Source organism: Phycodurus eques, chromosome 1 (assembly GCF_024500275.1).
Source record: "Phycodurus eques isolate BA_2022a chromosome 1, UOR_Pequ_1.1, whole genome shotgun sequence".
Taxonomy (NCBI): domain Eukaryota; kingdom Metazoa; phylum Chordata; class Actinopteri; order Syngnathiformes; family Syngnathidae; genus Phycodurus; species Phycodurus eques.
The window spans coordinates 21538040-21556408 of NC_084525.1; the positions used below are offsets into that span (position 1 = coordinate 21538040).

At 43.2% G+C, this 18369-nt stretch overlaps 1 protein-coding gene across 8 annotated transcripts in view; it reads right to left on the reverse strand.

Moving 5' to 3' along the window:
* LOC133405698 (diacylglycerol kinase zeta-like) overlaps window positions 1-18369 on the reverse strand; it is a 114665-nt gene that overhangs the window by 77967 nt on the left and 18329 nt on the right. For 2 of the 8 annotated variants that reach the window (XM_061682766.1, XM_061682764.1), the window contains exon 1: window positions 1684-1834. The exons of 1 other annotated variant lie outside the window; for it this stretch is intronic. Coding sequence is in view for 2 of the 7 variants with exons in the window: in XM_061682768.1 (XP_061538752.1) it covers window positions 11366-11601 (236 nt within the window). In the remaining 5 variants the exon portion in view is untranslated. Of the gene's footprint in view, window positions 1-1683; window positions 1838-11365; window positions 12794-18369 lie in introns of those variants that run through there. 5 more of the 8 variants (XM_061682772.1, XM_061682767.1, XM_061682770.1 and 2 more) reach the window with 4 other exon arrangements.

Genomic DNA, 18369 nt, shown 5'->3' on the forward strand with positions numbered 1-18369 from the left:
ACATACTTGGCAAATAAAGATGATTCTGATTCTGATTTTCATAAAATTAGTTTATTTAGTCAAATGAAGATGTCGTAATTATTGAGGAGGCAGAGTCTGATGCAGTGCTGCTGCCTTCAATTGTTTTGGTTCCATGCTTCGCATTTTGATGAAACGTGGTGGTGTTACTGTGGTGGCTGGTGTTGCCGGATTTGAGTGTTTTCCCCCTATACATTATGGCCCGTTTCGACGTGCATTTTAGCCGGGTTTTCACCTCGTAGGCTCTACGGAAATCTGACGCTCTTTCCGTTCACAAATGCCAGAATGAGCATGCTCACAATAACGTTCATCAGGAAGAAATACAGTACATGCAGTTAACATTCACCCAAAATATGAACAAGATCATTAACACCCCTTCAGTGAACCTGTTCAATCACAACACTGGGCGTATTATGTTTTGGGACAGAACTGAACTGTACTTCTTGCTGAACTTTGTGAATTTTGTGAGCGTAAATTTATGACAAAGCAAATGGCCTTGAGCCTCAATCTAAAAAGAACTCCAATAACAATATTGCCATAAGAGGACAACAGCATATTTCCAAAAAAATCTACCCAATGAGCAACCGAGAGCAGGACTGGCAGCATCAACATCATGGAAAGGGTTGAGGTTTTACCAGTACGTGACTGTGCGTGTTAGATTTTCCAGAGCTGCTGTTGGGTTAAATATTTACATGAAAAATAGTGGTGCACAATGCAAATACACAGAGTGTGTTCCACAACAACCACCAAACATTCTTTCGGCTCGAGTGAGGGAGCATGAAATATTTTTAATGAAAGTTTCATGGGCCAAGAACGTGTTTAAGGCTGACATTAGTTATTGTAGCACCCTATTTACTCTTTGTACAACAACATGCTGTCTTCAAACACAAAAAGGGCACTTGCCTTGACAAAGCACGCAACCTAAATTGAAGCTGACTTTAGTATCCGTATCTTGTGAAAATTCAGCTCAGTGAGCATCAAGGATTAATACCACAAATGTGTTTTTATTTTTCTATAGCTTTTTTTGTGATGGCGAACAGAGAAGTGTACTGTTGACTACATTGGTGTGATGGTGACCACTGACCAAAACCCCCGCTTCACCACACAGTCACTCATGCATGTCAAAAGGCAAGACTTTCCAATGTGACTTTTTAAATATTGCGGTTGCAATGTGGCAATTAGATATTTCAGCTGGCATTTATCTTTTGCCAAATGATACATTCTTATCCAATAATCCACAACGCTTTGTGTCGGTGACACCAAGGAGACGAGGTCACCCGGACTCCCGACACCTACATTTTTGAAGGTATTTCATCATAGGTGTACGTGTTGTCACCGTTTTTAACTTCTGATTTGGTGTGAATAATAAATATCTCAGTATGAAGTGCAATAGCCTTCAAAGAAATGTTTACTTGCATTCACTCAGTCGATGAACAACTGATCACATCGGAAAATAATTATTGACTCAACACATTGTGAATTACATTCCTTATTACAGGGTATTTTGAGTGTTTTTGTTACCTAAAAAGGCTTTTTTAAGGACTTCTAGTAAAATAATAAAATGAAAAGGAGTAACAATAAGAAAGAACACAGCACTGCATCTCCCCCTGCATCGCTGAATCTAATGGTCATTTAAAACAAAAGTAGAGTAAAGAAGATACAAACCTGTAAACTCTGAAGTAAACTATCCAACCATGCTTCCTCTGCTATTTGCTCTCACTAGGTCTTCCTGTAGAACCCGAAGCTCGGAGCGAGTGACACCAAGAGCGAGAGAGAGAATGAGACCGAGAGAGAAAGTGAGTGAGACTGAGCGAGAGAAAAAGGGTGTGGGCGAGACAGAGCATGGAGCCTTGACTTGGGATAAAAATAAACCAGCATGTACTTCCTTGACATGCTGAGGGCAACAGCACTTTCCAAAAACATTGTACAGTAAACATAATCAACTTTAAATACACTGGGAAATGTTACAAAAGCAACATTGGAGCAATGTGCCACAATAAAAGGAGAGCTCAGAGAGCTCTTCAATTTATCAAGAAATATTACAGATCTGTGTGGGCGGGGGTTACGACTTCATCCAAATGGAATTTCCAGTAATGGAAGTGATTAAGGCGGCACGGTGGCCGACTGGTTAGAGCGTCAGCCTCACAGTTCTGAGGACCCGGGTTCAATCCCCGGTCCCGCCTGTGTGGAGTTTGCATGTTCTTCCCGTGCCTGCGTGGGTTTTCTCCGGGCATTCCGGTTTCCTCCCACATCCCAAAAACATGCATTATTTGGAGACTCTAAATTGCCCGTAGGTGTGAATGTAAGTGCGAATGGTTGTTTGTTTGTATGTGCCCTGCGATTTGCTGGCAACCAGTTCAGGGTGTACCCAGCCTCCTGCCCGATGACAGCTGGGACAGGCTCCAGCACGCCCGCGACCCTAGTGAGGAGAAGCGGCTCAGAAAATGGATGGATGGAAGTGATTAAACGCAATTACGCAGTACAGTGTAATTACATCATTGCTGGGAGACAAATATTCACACGAATCCTACATTTTACATTACATTAGTAAAAAAAAATTCCACTTCTCGTTTTTGTAGTCCAAACACTTGGAAAACTTGGAACCGTACCAAGATTTTCAGAAAAAGAAGCCTGAAAGGATTCATTTCAGAGACTTCGGCGGCTCAGTTCAGCCAGCATCAAAGGATTCATTTATTGTGTTTCTGAGGAGAATAACCTCTTTGATATAGACAACCAGCAAAAAAAGAAATAAAAAATAAAATAAAAAGCGAGGACACGATGCAAACTGAATGAAACTAGCATCAATTTAACGGTAATTATAAACCTTTAAAACAACTTATACTGTATATTTGAACACAAACGGTGCAAACACCTACAGACGGAGCATAAACAAATACTCACAGGCATGCATATTCTTTATCCTCAGCGAAAAACGACCAATATAAATTCAACTTGATGCAACGATCTTTTGTGTTTCATGTTCATCGTCAAATCTCCATGTAGTATGTCTCATATTATACTGCCCCCGGGTGGCCAAGTTGCACTTACTAGAAGGAGCACAATGCCCATTGAATTATTATGATGCATAAACTCTTTACTGCTTTACGGCATTTAATTATGTTATTACTGTGTGAGACTATAAAGTACAATACACAATAATGCAAATTTTCATTTTTAAAAACATATTACATAAATATTGTTGGTGCTTTTGGGGCACTGGAACACATTACTGGCATTTCTATTCATTCCAATGGGGAAAGATGATGTTAGAGTTACAAGTCTGGTCATGAAACAAATTACAGTTGTAAATCAAGCCGCCACTGTATAAAATGAAATCAAGCCATCAGAATTGATTTAATCTGCCCTCATCAAACATATCTTCACTTTGGATCAGCGTCCAACAATTACGAGAGAACCTTTATTATGTGTCAAAAATATTGTGTTGGCACACCCCATACAGCAATTAGCCATTTTCGGGCATGCCTTTGGCTGGAACTACAGGAGACAAGGCAGGTCTCCTGTGAACAATAACTGAAACATTACCACCGATATGAGATGCACAATCAATTAATCAACAGCTTAAGAGACTTGTGAGACAAAACAAGAAAAACAATAAACCACCACACTAACATAATCAGAAACAAAGAACATGAAAACTAATAATACAAGAGTCAACTGCAGTGTACCAATGTTTCCACATCTGGGACTGGTATTGTGTAAGACTCTAATGTTACTCCTTATGGGCCATATCCGCTTGTGTTTCTACGACAGAAAGAAACGTACAGCTGTGTGCTTTTCTGGCTGCGCACATTCTCCAGTTAACCTAACTCTGTCATTTACACACCCTCGTGCCAGCTACTCACTCAGAATGGAGCAACTCTGAAATATGGGCATTCTCTTCCAAATCTGCCCGTGTAAGCATTCTCGCATGGGCTTAAAGTGCCCCAAAACATAAATCCTTGTTTTGTTTCTAAATACATTATATAAGTTTAAAGGTCCCGTAAGTGCTGAAAACATATGCAAAGACTGACAACTATATAGTACTGATTTTTGAAGATACTATATTATATCCATCCATCATCTACCGCTTATCCGAGGTCAGGTCGCGGGGGTAGTAGCTTAAGCAGGGACGCCCAGACTTCCCTCTCCCAGGCCACTTAATCCATCTCTTCCAGGGGGATCCCGAGGCGTTCCCAGGTTAGCCGAAGGATGTAGTCTCTCCAGCATGTCCTGGGTCGTCCCCGGGGTCTCGTCCCGGTGGGACATGCCCGGAACACCTCACCAAGAAGGCGTCCGGGAGGCATCCGAATCAGATGCCCCAGCCACCTCATTTGGCTCTTCTCGATGTGGAGGAGCAGCGGCTCTACTCTGAGATCCTCCCGGATGACCGAGCTTCTCACCCTATCTCTAAGGGAGACACCCTGCGGAGGAAACCCATTTCGGCCGCTTGTATCCGGGATCTTGTTCTTTCGGTCACGACCCACAGCTCGTGACCATAGGTGAGGGTATGAACGCAGATCGACCAGTAAATCGAGAGCTTCGCCTTTCGATACAAAGTCTGCATCACTGCAGATGCTGCACCGATCCGTCTGTCGATCTCCTGTTACATTCTTCCCTCACGCCTTCTCTAAGTCCACAAAACACATGTAGACTGGTTGGGCGAACTCCCATGCACCCTCGAGGACTCTGCCAAGGGTGTAGAGCTGGTCCACTCTTCCACGGCCAGGACGAAAACCACACTGCTCCTCCTGAATCTGAGATTCAACTTCCCGACAGACCCTCCTCTCCAGCATCCCTGAATAGACCTTACCAGGGAGGCTGAGGAGTGTGATCCCCCTGTAGTTGGAACACACCCTCCGGTCCCCTTTCTTAAAAAGGTGGACCACCAACCCAGTCTGCCAATCCAGAGGCACTGTCCATGCGATGTTGCAGAAGCGTGTCAACCAGGACAGCCCTACAACATCCAGAGCCTTGAGGAACTCCGGGCGAATCTCATCCAACCCTGGGGCCTTGCCACCGAGGAGCTTTTTAACCCCCTCGGTGACCTCAACCCCAGAGATACGAGAGCCCGCCTCAGAGAACCCAGACTCTGCTCCCTCGTGGGAAGGCGTGTCGGTGGAATTGAGGAGGTCTTCGAAGTATTCTCCACACCGGCTCACAACGTCCTGAGTCGAGGTCAGCAGCGCCCCATCCCCACTATACACAGTGCTGATGGTGCACTGCTTCCCTCTCCTGAGACGCCGGATGGTGGACCAGAATTTCCTCGAAGCCGTCCGGAAGTCTTTCTCCATGGCCTCACCGAACTCCTCCCATGCCCGAGTTTTTGCTTCAGCGACCACCAAAGCTGCATTCCGCTTGGCCTGCCGGTACCCATCAGCTGCCTCAGGAGTCCCACAGGCCAAAAAGGCCTGATAGGACTCCTCCTTCAGCTTGACGGCATCCCTCACCGTTGATGTCCACCAACAGGTTCGGGGACTGCCGCTACGACAGGCACCAACCACCTTACGGCCACAGCTCCGGTCGGCCGCCTCAGCAATGGAGGCGCGGAACATGGTCCACTCGGACTTGATGTCCCCCGCCTCCCCCGGAACATGAGCAAAGTTCTGTCGGAGGTGGGAATTGAAACTCCTTCTGACAGGGGATTCCGCCAGACGTTCCCAGTAGACCCTCACAATACGTTTGGGCCTGCCACGTCGGACCGGCATCTTCCCCACCATCGGAGCCAACTCACCACCAGGTGGTGATCAGTTGACAGATCTGTCCCTCTCTTCACCCGAGTGTCCAAGACATCCGGCCGCAAGTCCGATGACACGACCACAAAGTCGATCATCGTACTGCGACCTAGGGTGTCCTGGTGCCAAGTGCATGTGTGGACACCCTTATGCTTGAACATGGTGTTCGTTATGGACAATCCGCGATGAGCACAGAAGTCCAATACAAGAACACCGCTCGGGTTCTGATCGGGGGGGCCGTTCCTCACAATCACACCGTTCGAGGTCTCACTGTCATTGCCCACGTGAGCATTGAAGTCCCCCAGCAGAACGATGGAGTCCCCAGCGGGAGCGCTCTCCAGCACCCCCTCCAAGGACTCCAAAAAGGGTGGGTACTCTGAACTGCTCTTTGGTGCATAGGAGTCCCCAGCAGGAACGCTCTCCAGCACCCCCTCCAAGGACTCCAAAAAGGGTGGGTACTCTGAACTGCTGTTTGGTGCATAGGCACAAACAACAGTCAGGACCCGTCCCCCCCACTCGAAGGCGGAGAGAGGCTGCCATTTCATCCACCGGGGTGAACCCCAACGTACAGGCATTGAGCCAGGGAGCAATAAGTATACCCACACCTGTTCGGCGCCTCTCACCGTGGGCAACTCCAGAGTGGAAGAGAGTCCAACCCCTCTCGAGAGAACTGGTACCAGAGCCCAAGCTGTGCGTGGAGGCGAGTCCGACTATATCGAGTTGGAACTTCTCGGCCTCCTTCCCTGCCAGAGATGTGACATTCCACGTCCCGTGAGCCAGCTTCTGTAGCCGGGGATCAGATCGCCACGGTCCCAGCCTTCGGCCACCGCCCAGTTCGCACTGCACCCGACCCCTATGGCCCTTCCTACAGGTGGTGAGCCCATGGGAAGGGGGACCCACGTTACCCTTTCGGGCTGTGCCCAGCCGGGCCCCATAGGTGCTCGCCTTCGAGCCCCACCTCCAGGCCTTGCTCCAGAGGGGGGCCCCAGTGACCCGCGTCCAGGCAAGGGAAACCTTAGTCCATTTTTTGTCGTCATTATAAGGGGTAATTGAGCCATGCTTTGTCCTTCACCTCGGACCTGTTTGCCATGGGTGACCCTGCCAGGGGCATAAGCTATACTATATATATATATATTTTTTTTTTGCATATTCTCCCCGTGCCTGCGTGGGTTTCTCCGGGCACTCCGGTTTTCCTCCCACATCCCAAAAACATGGATTAATTGGAGACTCTAAATTGCCCGTAGGTGTGAATGTGAGTGCGAATGGTTGTTTGTATGTGCCCTGCGATTGGCTGGCAACCAGTTCAGGGTGTACCCCGCCTCCTGCCCGATGATAGCAGTGATAGGCTCCAGCACACCCCAGATTACAATACACTGGTGCACTTCATGCATTACTAGGTTTCCCACAGAAAAAGAAACAAGAGATGTTCTCAGTGGCAACATGGGAGTGCCCTGGCAAATTTAAATACAAATATTCAAATTTTTTTAAAAATGCTTTCGCTTTGGTAACAAATTAAAAAAGTGGTAAAATGTAAAAATCTGAAAGTAGATCTTTGTGTCTTAAATAATTCACAAAACTAGACTTTACACCGATCTGATTGGTCTGATCGGTATCGGACAATAATTTTATGCTGATCGGCTTTAATGTCATAATGAGCCGATCCGATGAATGACGTCATTGATCGGCTCCGCAAAAACATTTATTCACTCCACATCGTCATCGTGTACAGTATATTCGAATCCAAAAGCTAGTTTATTTATAGCCTTGTCGCATGTCTTTTGACGTACTACTGTAAATAGCTGACCACCAATAAAGTTATTTTGAAAAAAACATGTCGGCGGTGTGGGACAGACAACACATAATGCCCGGCCGGATCAGACGACAAGACAAATTTGGTCTTTCATGATTGGACTATGTCAGACTACAGCAATAAAATCTTGTATTCCGATACCACCGCATCCCGTCTTTTACGATCACTGGGCTTTATCTTGTCAACTCAAACGTGACCGGATACACTTGTTACCATGGCGACTACAACAACAATGGATCGTGTCGCATGTATGATAAGAACAAAATGGGGAAAAACATGGTGGTGGTCACTGGTGCTCGGAACAGGACTTTAATTCAAGGATTGCTTGAGGTATTTTCACGTACTTTTCATACAATACGGCTCACAAGCAGGCAACTAAACTTTATGTAGCCTTGCAAGCTAGTCCTCGCACTAACGGTGTTCCCGGCGTTCTGTCGAATCATGCTCTAAAGTTTTGGTCTGTGTGAAGTAATTTAATTACAATAAAGTAATTTAATGACAGTAAATTAGCTCCCATTATTTCTGTCATGTTGTAATGTTGGTTTGACCTGACTGATTAGAATACATAATCTGACTGGAGCAGTGATTTCCAACCTTTATGGAGCCAAGGAACATATTTATTTTTTTATCACGGCACATCAACAAACAAAAATGTCACAAAAAGTGGATACATTAATTACTGTATGTACTTCCTGCCATCTAATAGAAGAGCATTAATTTGTTCTGTCTGTCACTATGCCTCACTGGCATAAATAGATGAACAAAGATATAAAGATATTATTTAATGTAAATATAATTTTTTGACCAATTAAGTACACAAGTATATAGAGTAAATGAACAGGTCATTTAAATAGACACATTGCTCCATCTTGTGATCGGATCGGTTATCGTTTTTTTTAAACTCGCTGATCGGTGATTCGCCGCAAAACTTCTGATTGTGTGAGTTGTGTGAATTGACAAGATAAAGCCCAATGATCGTAAAAAACGGGATGCGGTGGTATCAGGATACAATATTTTATTGCAGTAGTCTTACATAGTGCAATCGTGAAAGAGCAAAAGTCTTGTCGTCTGCCGGGCATTACGTGTTGTCTGACTCAGACGTGTTGTCTGTCCCACACTGCCGAAGTTTTTTTTTTTTAATACCTTTATTGGCAGTCAGATATTTACAGTACTATGTCAAAAGACACGCGACAAGGATAAAAGTAAACTAGCTTTTGGATTAAAATATACTGCACAAGATGGCGACGCGGAGAAAATGTCTTTTGCAGAGCCGTTTGATTACGTCGTGATAGGATCGGCAAATTATGCCATTAAAGCTGATCAGCATAAAATGCTAATTATCGGCCGATACCGATCAGGCCGATAAAATCAGTGTAAAGTCTAATGAAAATTTATCGAGTTCTGGAACAACTCCCGTGTCCATTGTATGGAACGATAACCCGCTGCCTCTGATTGGCTTTCACCAAGACAGGAGTCATACTTTTGATTCGCTGTGTGTGGAAGCTCTTCACCAACACACACACACACACACACACACAAACCTACATGCATACGTAGAGCGGGTCTTAAACCATGCGTCTACAGACAGAATACAGACAGAATTAATACACTATGCTTCATGCGTCCCTGCTAATTTCTGAGCGTCTCAGATGCGGGACGCACATCAAATGAGATGACGGAAAAAAATATTAGACCCATTGTTAGTCTCTTGTTCATCTTTAATGTCTGGTGCAACTAAAAGTACATTTGTTTGGAGAAACATAAATTATGACAAGGAAAATAGCTCAGTAGTTTAATATATGAGCTGATTTCAAACTAACAATTTAGTTTGAAACAATTTAGTTTTTTCTTGATAACCAAAATCATATTTAATAATACAATTAAACGCATGTATTCTTCAGATGTTCTTCAAATGCATTAGGTGGTAAGAGGCCTGAAATCAGGTCATTCAAATTTCTCGAGCACATCTACGTCACTTCATAAGATCTCTGCCTACCTCTCTGCTCACCAGTGATGCATTAGTGTTCCCGAGCCAAAATTGTTCACTAGCAATAAAGCCACGACCGCTCGCCTCCTATGGAAAGTTCATCCATCCATTTTGTATAGCGCATATCCACACTAGGGTCGAGGTTGAGCTGGAGTCTTTCCCAGCAGCAGCTGACGAGAGGAGAGATACACCCTGGACTGGTCACCTGCCAATCGCTTGGCACACACAGACAATCATTCAGACTCAGATTCACACCTATGCACAATTTAGAGTCTTCAATGAACCTAACATGCATGTTTTCGGGATCGGGGGAAGCAACGATAGCCAGAGAAAACCCAAACAGACACCAGAAAGCACGGTTGAGTTTCGAACCCCAAACCTGCAGAACTGTGAGGCGGATGTGCTTACCACTCCCCCCCCCCTTGATTTAGCCTAGGGGCTCACCAAGCTCAAGGCATTCTTGTCATCACATAGCACTGCTATTGCAACCATGAGGCCTTTCACTGTGGGGATTGGGTCCCCTCTTGTGTTAGGAACATGACAGGAAATCCGCATTGATGTCAAAGATACCCAATGACACTGGAGTGACTCATTACTCTAGGATTGGGCACCAAACGTCCACAGGCCAAAGCCCACCCACAGTATCAATTTAAAGGTGAAAAAACACTGTAACTACCCTGCAGTTGTGTTGTGTTAAGAATTATGTAATTTGACTGTTTGTGAGGTCGTAAATGTGTATACAGGGAGTGAGCGCAAGGTAAGGTTGACGGAGCTTGCGTGTGAGGGGGAGAGGAGGTTGTTGAGCAGACAGCCAAGTTAGTTGTTGTTATTCTGACGTGGATACATAACCCATCCTTTTTGCATCTAAGAGATTGTTGATTAACCAACTTCTTGTTAAAATTATTATTAAATAACAAATCTATCTTTATCTATGTCAGTGACGTATATAGACAGGGAGAACAACTACATGCCCTTCCATTAGACGGCAGAAGGTACAATTAACCTGTGCATTCACCTGTTTCCAGTCATACAACAGAACAAGTCACGGCTTGTTCAATTAAACAGGCCCAGATTTCACAATGAGTAAGTCAATTTGTGAGTAAATAGAGCTGAGATCATTATTTCAGTATTTTTGTTTGGTGGTGTTCCATGGATTTTTCTTATGTAAAATGCATGCCTTGTTTAATGAATAAAGTTTATACATTTACAGGGCAAGTGATTACTTACTTTCTTATACATTTACAGTTGTCACTTTAGTCTGGTTTGTAAGGTTTGGGAGTCAAATTGGGCTTTGAGAAATATTATACACAATTTAATGAAATCAATTACTAGATCTTCATAAATTTATTGGATTTTGATGTGCACTACAATATTATATTTCACAGTTCCAAATGTCTGTGACTTAATGTTTTGTGGCTTGTGATCTACAACAACTGTGATGGGTTATAATGCACACGTGGATTTTAAACTGAGGCAAATTGCACATTTGTTTGTTTTCACTGTTTTATAAAAAGATTGTTCATTAAATATATTTTTTCCTGATGTACTTTGATTTAAAGGGGAAAACGCCGTCTTATTATTACTTCTCATGAGATTGGCTGGCAACCAGTTCAGGGTGTACCCCGCCTCCTGCCCGATGACAGCTGGGAAAGGCTCCAGCACGCCCGCGACCCTAGTGAGGAGAAGCGGCTCAGAAAATGGATGGATGGATGAGTTTGACACCCATCGCAATTGTTTAAAACACCGTTGAAGAGAAAACTGATCTCGTGGCGACGCCTGCCGTTAATATACGGTATTGCACTTGTATCTGGCGCTTACCTTCTTGTGAAGAGTTTCAGTCCAGTGAATGATTTGGAGCAGCCGAAAAGCATCTCCTTCTCTTCTTCCATACAGTTTGGGGGGAGGCTGAGTGTGGAAGGGGTGATTGGGGAGCAGGAGCGCAGTGAAGAAGTTGATGAGCTGGAACTAAATCCCCCATCTTGATCGTCTTTACCAAGGAATACTTCCTCTCCATCACCTGCATTTTCCTTGCGAGCACAATCGTGGACGTTCATCACTGCAACGAACACCCGATCGGTGTTGATATCCAGACGGACAATTTCTGGAAGTCCCGTGCTTAAAGATTTTGGTGCCTCATTTTGACAGGAGAAGCTATGGAAGCTTGTGCAATGTCTTGTTCAAGCACACTGAACCAACATAATGAAAGAATAGTTGAGAAGTTCTCAACGTCTCCAGTGTCACAAAACATGCAACTAAAATGTTTGATTACTGTACTTCAGTAACTACTTAAAAGTATAATACAGCACCTGCTCACCAAGACATATCCTGGTACAGCGTCAACACATTCGCCTCACATAAACTACTCACCAAATGTAAACGTGAACATCATTAATATCACAATGAAGTTGGGACTCAAAAAGACTTCAAATATGGCTACCCTACAAATACTACAATGTCAATAACCCACAAACCAAAGGTCTTTAAACAAGGCACACAAAGTTTGTGTGTGTGTAGAAAGAGATTAGTGTTGACTTAATCCTTGGTCGGATTCCTCTCCAACTCATTAGTTTTTACAGTGGCTCACTCTCGTGTCACTTCATGTCTCACTTATCCAATGTTTTTCTCGGAGAGTTTTGTCGTCCTCCATTCCTCTTCTAGAAGTTCACCCTTCTGCTCCCCTTCCGTCTTCCTACTCATGTTCGCTGAGTTGATTTAATGAGTGGAATCCATTAGACGCGCGCGCGCGCACGCACTCACACATGCACACATTCACGTCACGCACCCGCCGTGATACTCTCACCTCCGCCCGGCTCAAAACCCGGAAGTGGCTCATGACAACAATCCCGCGACCAGGGCCTCACTGTTAGCTGCCCTGTCATACGCCTGAACAAAAAACTTCCGACGTTAACCCACCTACTCAGTTTGTGGGGGGCTCATTTATTGCGCGATGTGCATACAATAACAGAATAGAGAAACTAAATTACAAAGATTAGAAAACGAAACTATACCTACATACATGACATGGAGGAAAGTTATAACATGGTATAAAACATGTTATAGACGACCTCTAATCATGTTACGAGTGCCCCAAGCGATTTTAAAATTTTACAATTACACAAATGAAATGTTACCACCATGTTTAAGTGCAATATATCCCAGCATTGCTCACAAGAGTATCACATTGTTTACAAGAGCACTAATGATTGCCTTGACTCCAGTGTGTTCCACCAACAAGTGTATGTTTTCACTGTGATGGGTAAAATGCAGAGAACAAATTTCGTGTGCATGCATGCATGTTCATGACAATAAAGGTGATTCTTCTTCTTCTTAATTATGCCAAAGAGTAGCATTCCAATTTCGTTGTGCACTACAATGCTGTTCTATTCTATTCTATTTCATTCTATTCTATTCTAATGTGCACCAGTGGTGGGAAGTAACAAGGTGAAAATACTACTTTCTGGACTAAGTAGGGCGGCACAATGTGCGACTGGTTAGTACATCTGCCTCACAGTTCTTATGACCCGGGTTCAAGTCCAGCCTTCCCCGTGTGGCGTTCGCATGTTCTCCGGTGCCTGCCTGCGTTTACTCCGGGTACTCCGGTTTCCTCTCACATCCCAAAAACATGCACGGTAGGTTAATTGAAGTCTTTAAATTGCCCGTAGGTATGAATGGGAGTGTGAATGGTTGTTTGTTTAAATATGCCCGGCGATTGGCTGGCAACCAGTTCAGGGTGTACTCCTGCCCGCAGTTAGCTGGGATAGGCTCCAGCACGCCCGCAACCCTAGTGAGGATAAGCGGTGTAGAAAATGGATGGACTGCGATTGGCTGGCAACCAGTTCAGGGTGTACCCCGCCTCCTGCCCGATGACAGCTGGGATTGGCTCCAGCACGCCCGAGACCCTAGTGAGGAGAAGCGGCTCAGAAAATGAATGAATGAATGAATGAAAAATGGATGGATGGATGCACTAAGTAGATTATTCTGGCATCTGTACTTTATTTGACTGTTTATTTTTCTTAAGACTTAGTTTTTACTTTCCCTCCCTGCATTTGAACACAGTTATCTGTACATTTGACTCATTACTTTGTCAAATTAGACTCATTTCTTTTATCAACCTCCGCAGCCGTCGACAAGTAAAACTCAACTGCGGTTGAGATCTGGAATGACGGATTGATTGAGATCATGGGTACTTATAAGGCAAAGAAAAACCAAGGACAACATATTCCCTATTCAAGGATTCTTTTAAGGGGAAATTGTTTGATGTTGCCTGTAGTCGGGTCCAGAACCTTCTGTCCCTGTCCCGTCCTATCTTCCTCTCCTTCCCTTACACGGTGTAGCACGACTGCCCCATACAATACTCGATTCTAATGTGTCATTGTACTAGGTATATAATAATTTACTTTCCTCATCTTATTTACAGCTAGTGTCTTGTCTTTCGTTGTCTTCTTTTCCTATATTATTTTTTTACCTTTTCACTGTCTCTCCATTTTATCCTTTTATTTCTGTCACTCCTCTTTAAAAACTTTGTTCTGTTCGACTGAACGACTGTAATTCTCAATAAATATCCATCAGAGTACAAAGAAACCACAGTGGAAGCTTAAAAAGTCCACTGTGACACAGTAAAACTGTTTCGGCAGAAAAGGGATACAGAGCCTCCTTTCTGCTTGACCTCACAGCAGAACAGGACAAAATAAATAAAGTCAAATTGGTCTTAAACTGGCACTGGTTGTCGGCTCCAAAAATAATTCACGCCAAATGTCTTGTACCAGCCTGAAAACCACCAGCTGCCAGCGTTCAAAACTATTCAGTCTAAGCTGAAAAACACATTTTTTTTTATCATTGGCTCATTTAGTATTCTTTGTTAAAAACAAAAAATTGTGCCAAAGTTATAAAAACGGGTCAAACTGTCAAAATTATACAAACGCCAATTCCAATGAATTTGGGACATTGTGTAAAATGTAAATAAAAACAGAATACAATGATTTGCAAATCATTTTCAACCTGTATCATTTGAATACACGAGAAAAAAATATTATTTTTCCATTTTTCAAACTGATAAACGTTTTTTTGTTTTTTTTTCAAAAAATATTGACTCATTTAGAATTTGATGCCTGCAACACATTCCAATAAAAAAAGCTGTGACAGGGGCAAATTTACTACTGTGGTACATCACCTTTCCTTTTAACAACAATCAATAAACATTTGGGAACTGAGGACACAATTGTTGGAGCTTTGTAGGTGGAATTTGTTCCCATTTTTTCTTGATGTACAACTTGTTCAACACTCCGGAGTCTCCGTTGTCGGATTTTGCGCTTCATAAAGCGCCACACATTTTCAATGGGAGGCAGGTCTCGACTGCTGGTAGGCCAGTCGAGTACTCCCACTCTTTTACTTCGAAGCCACGCTTTTGGAACACGTGCAAAATGTGGATTGGCATTGTTTTGCTTAAATAAGAAGGGATGTCCCTGAAAAATACATTGGCAGAATATGTTGCTCCAAAACCTGTATGTACAATTCAGCATTAATGGTGCCTTCATAGATGTGCAGGTTATCAATGCCATTGGGGACTAACACACCCCCATACTATCACAGATATTGGCTTTTCAACTTTGCGCTGATAACTATCCGGATGGTCATTTTCCACTTTGGCCCGGAGAACACGATGTCAATGATTTCCAAAAACAATTTGAAAAGTGGACTCACCCACAGCACACCGTTCCACTTCGCGTCAGTCCGTCTCAGATAAGCTCAGGCCCACAGAAGCCAGGTGCATTTCTAGGTGTTGTTGATGTGTGGCTTTCGCTTTGCATGGAGTTTTAACTTACATTTGGAGATGTAGCGATGAACTATGTTAACTGACAGTGGTGTTCTGAAGTGTTCCAGAGCCAACGTGGCTATGTCCTTTACACAATGATGTCAGTTTTTAATGCAGTGTTGCCTGAGGGATCGAAGGCCACAGGCATTCAATGTTGGTTTTCGGCCAAGCCGCTTAAGTGTAAAGAGTCTCTGAATCCTTTGAGGACAGTATGGACCATAGATGATGAAATCCCTAAATTACTTGAAATTGTACGTTGAGAAATGTTGTTCTTAGACTGTTGGATTATTTGCTCACGCAGTTCACAAAGTGGTGAACCTTGCTTGTAACCAACTGAGCCTTTCGGGGCTGCTCCTTTTATACCCAATTATGACACTCACCTGTTTCCAAAAACAGGTTTTCTCATTTTTTTTAGCATTCCTCAAATATTTCCAGTCTTTTGTTGCTCCTGTCTTAGCTTTTTTTAGAACGTGTTGCAGGCATCACATTCAAAAGGAGAGAATATTTGAAGAAAGAAAAAAAAAAAAAAAACATTCATCAGTTTGAACATTAAATAGCTTGTATTTGTAGTATATTCAATTGGATATACTATAGATTGAAAAATATTTTCAAATCATCATATTCTGGTTTTATTTACGTTTTGAACGACGTCCCAACTTCATTGGAATTTGTTGGTTGTAGTAGGCACGGGTCAAATGTGACCCAAACAGTCCAGTACATAAAGGTTAATGTGTTATACTCTACTTTCTCCGGGCTTCCAGCTTCCTGCCACAGCTCAATAACATGCATATTACATTTAATTAGAGACACTAAATTGTTCATAGGTGTAAACATGAGTGTGAAGACTTGTTTATCCGTATATCCCCTACGATTGGCTGGCAACTAGTCCAGTGTGTCCCCCACCTCTTGCCCAAAGTCAGATGGGATGGGCTCCAGGTCACCCGTGACCTTAATGAGGATACGCACTCAAGAAAATGGATGGAAGTGGAAAAAGACATTAATTTAACAAATGATTATTACATTGGTAATGAACCATTCCTATCGCTTACTTTTTGCTTCATATTTCAAAAGAACTAAAACAACTTTATGTTCAAGCAAAACCTCAGCCGAACAAGAGATATTCTCTTGCACATTTTTACAAAACCTGCAAAATGTTTAGACATACAACATAACACTGACACAGAGAGTAAATAAACATTTATATTTACAAATTTGGTTCATGAAAGTGTTATTTTCTGTTGTGTCACTCCAAATTTCCAAGAAGGGAATAAGGGACTGTTAAATTACTTGTTTTGGGCCGATATGTCGGTGTGGAATAGTGTGGCAAAATTTGTCTGTCTCACCCTGAGCCAAATGTGACAACATGGCAAGGAATCATGACTACTCGATGTATTCTGCAAAGCTTGAAAAGGATGAACATACACTGTGTTATTCTAAAACTCTACCCCCAATGTACACATCTGCGCACGCACACACACCTGCTCACTTTTTCTTTCATCCATCACCCACTCTGCATTTCCATGACAAATAAAATTCCACTCAGAAGCCTGACACAGTTTCCAAGAGATCCTTTCAACACCCACCACTGACCCATTTTCTCGGTTTCTCTCCAACAAAGGACAAAACTGTGAATTTTATTCATCAGCAACACTGAACATGTTCCCTTAACATATATATATATATATATATATACACACACACACACACACACACAGACCCTACCCAAAAAAATAGAATATCATGGAAACGTTTATTTATTTCCATAATTCCATTCAAAAAATTTTACTTTCATAGATTATAGATTCAAGGCCCACAATTTAAACAATTTCAAGTATTTATTTGTTTATTTTTACATAATTTGGGCTTTCATCTCATAAAACCCACGAAATCAGAAATTCAAAAATATTTGAATACTGTGACGAAATCATTTACTTCTCAGTTTTTGTAGGAAAAAGAAAGAAATTAGGGTCACATTAAATCAATCAAAATATGGTACTTTCAAAACGATATGTTAATCTTCAATAATTGGTTGGGAATCCCTTTGTTTTAATCACTGCCTCGATGCGCCGTGGCATTGAGGCAATCAGCCTGTCGCATTGCTTGGGAGTTACGGAAGCCCATATTTCTTCTTTGTTTTTGGGTCTGGTGCCCCTCATTTTCCTCTTGATGATACCCCATCGATTCTCAATGGGGTTTAGATCCGGCGAGTTGGCTGGCCAGTCAAGCACTGTGATGGTATGGGCATCAAACCAGGTTTTGGTGCTTCTGTCGGTATGGACAGGGACCAGGTCCTGATGTAAGATGAAATCTGCATCTCCATACAGATCCTCAGCAGAAAGAATCATGAAGTCCTCTAAAACATTCTGGTTTGACTGTTGCGGTACCTTGGATTTAAGAAAGCAGAGTTTACCAACACCCGCACTGGACATTGCACCTCAAACCATGACTGACTGTGGATATTTCACACTGGACCTCAAGCAGCTTGGGTTCTGTTCTTCCTCCAAATGTCATGGGTGTGTTCTGGTTGTTGTCTTCCCCCTGTCTCGTACACACCTGCTCCTGAGAGCATCTTCACCACCTGTGCCTCGTTCACCCTAATTACCCCTTGCATTTAACCTTGTGTCTCATTCTTTCTAGTCGCCAGTTCGTTGTACCTTGTCGTCGCGTTCCAGCATTCCTTGTTTCCACGTCACCGACTCACAATAAGACTAGACCTTGTTCCGATTATCGACCTTGCCTTTTTTCCTCACAGTTTTGGATACTGTTGCCTTTTTGGATTGCCTGCCTGTGTACTGACCTCTGCCCGTATATTAAACCTCTCTTTTAGAAACTATCCATTCGTAGTGGAGTCGTGCATTTTTGGGTCCTATCCTCTGTTCCGTTCATGACACCAAACCCTTGGACCTTGTTTCCCGAATGAAAGGCACACTTTACATTCATCGGAAAAGAGGACCTTAGACTACTGGCCAACATTCCAGTCCTTCTTCTCCTTGGCCCAGTTGAGACGCTT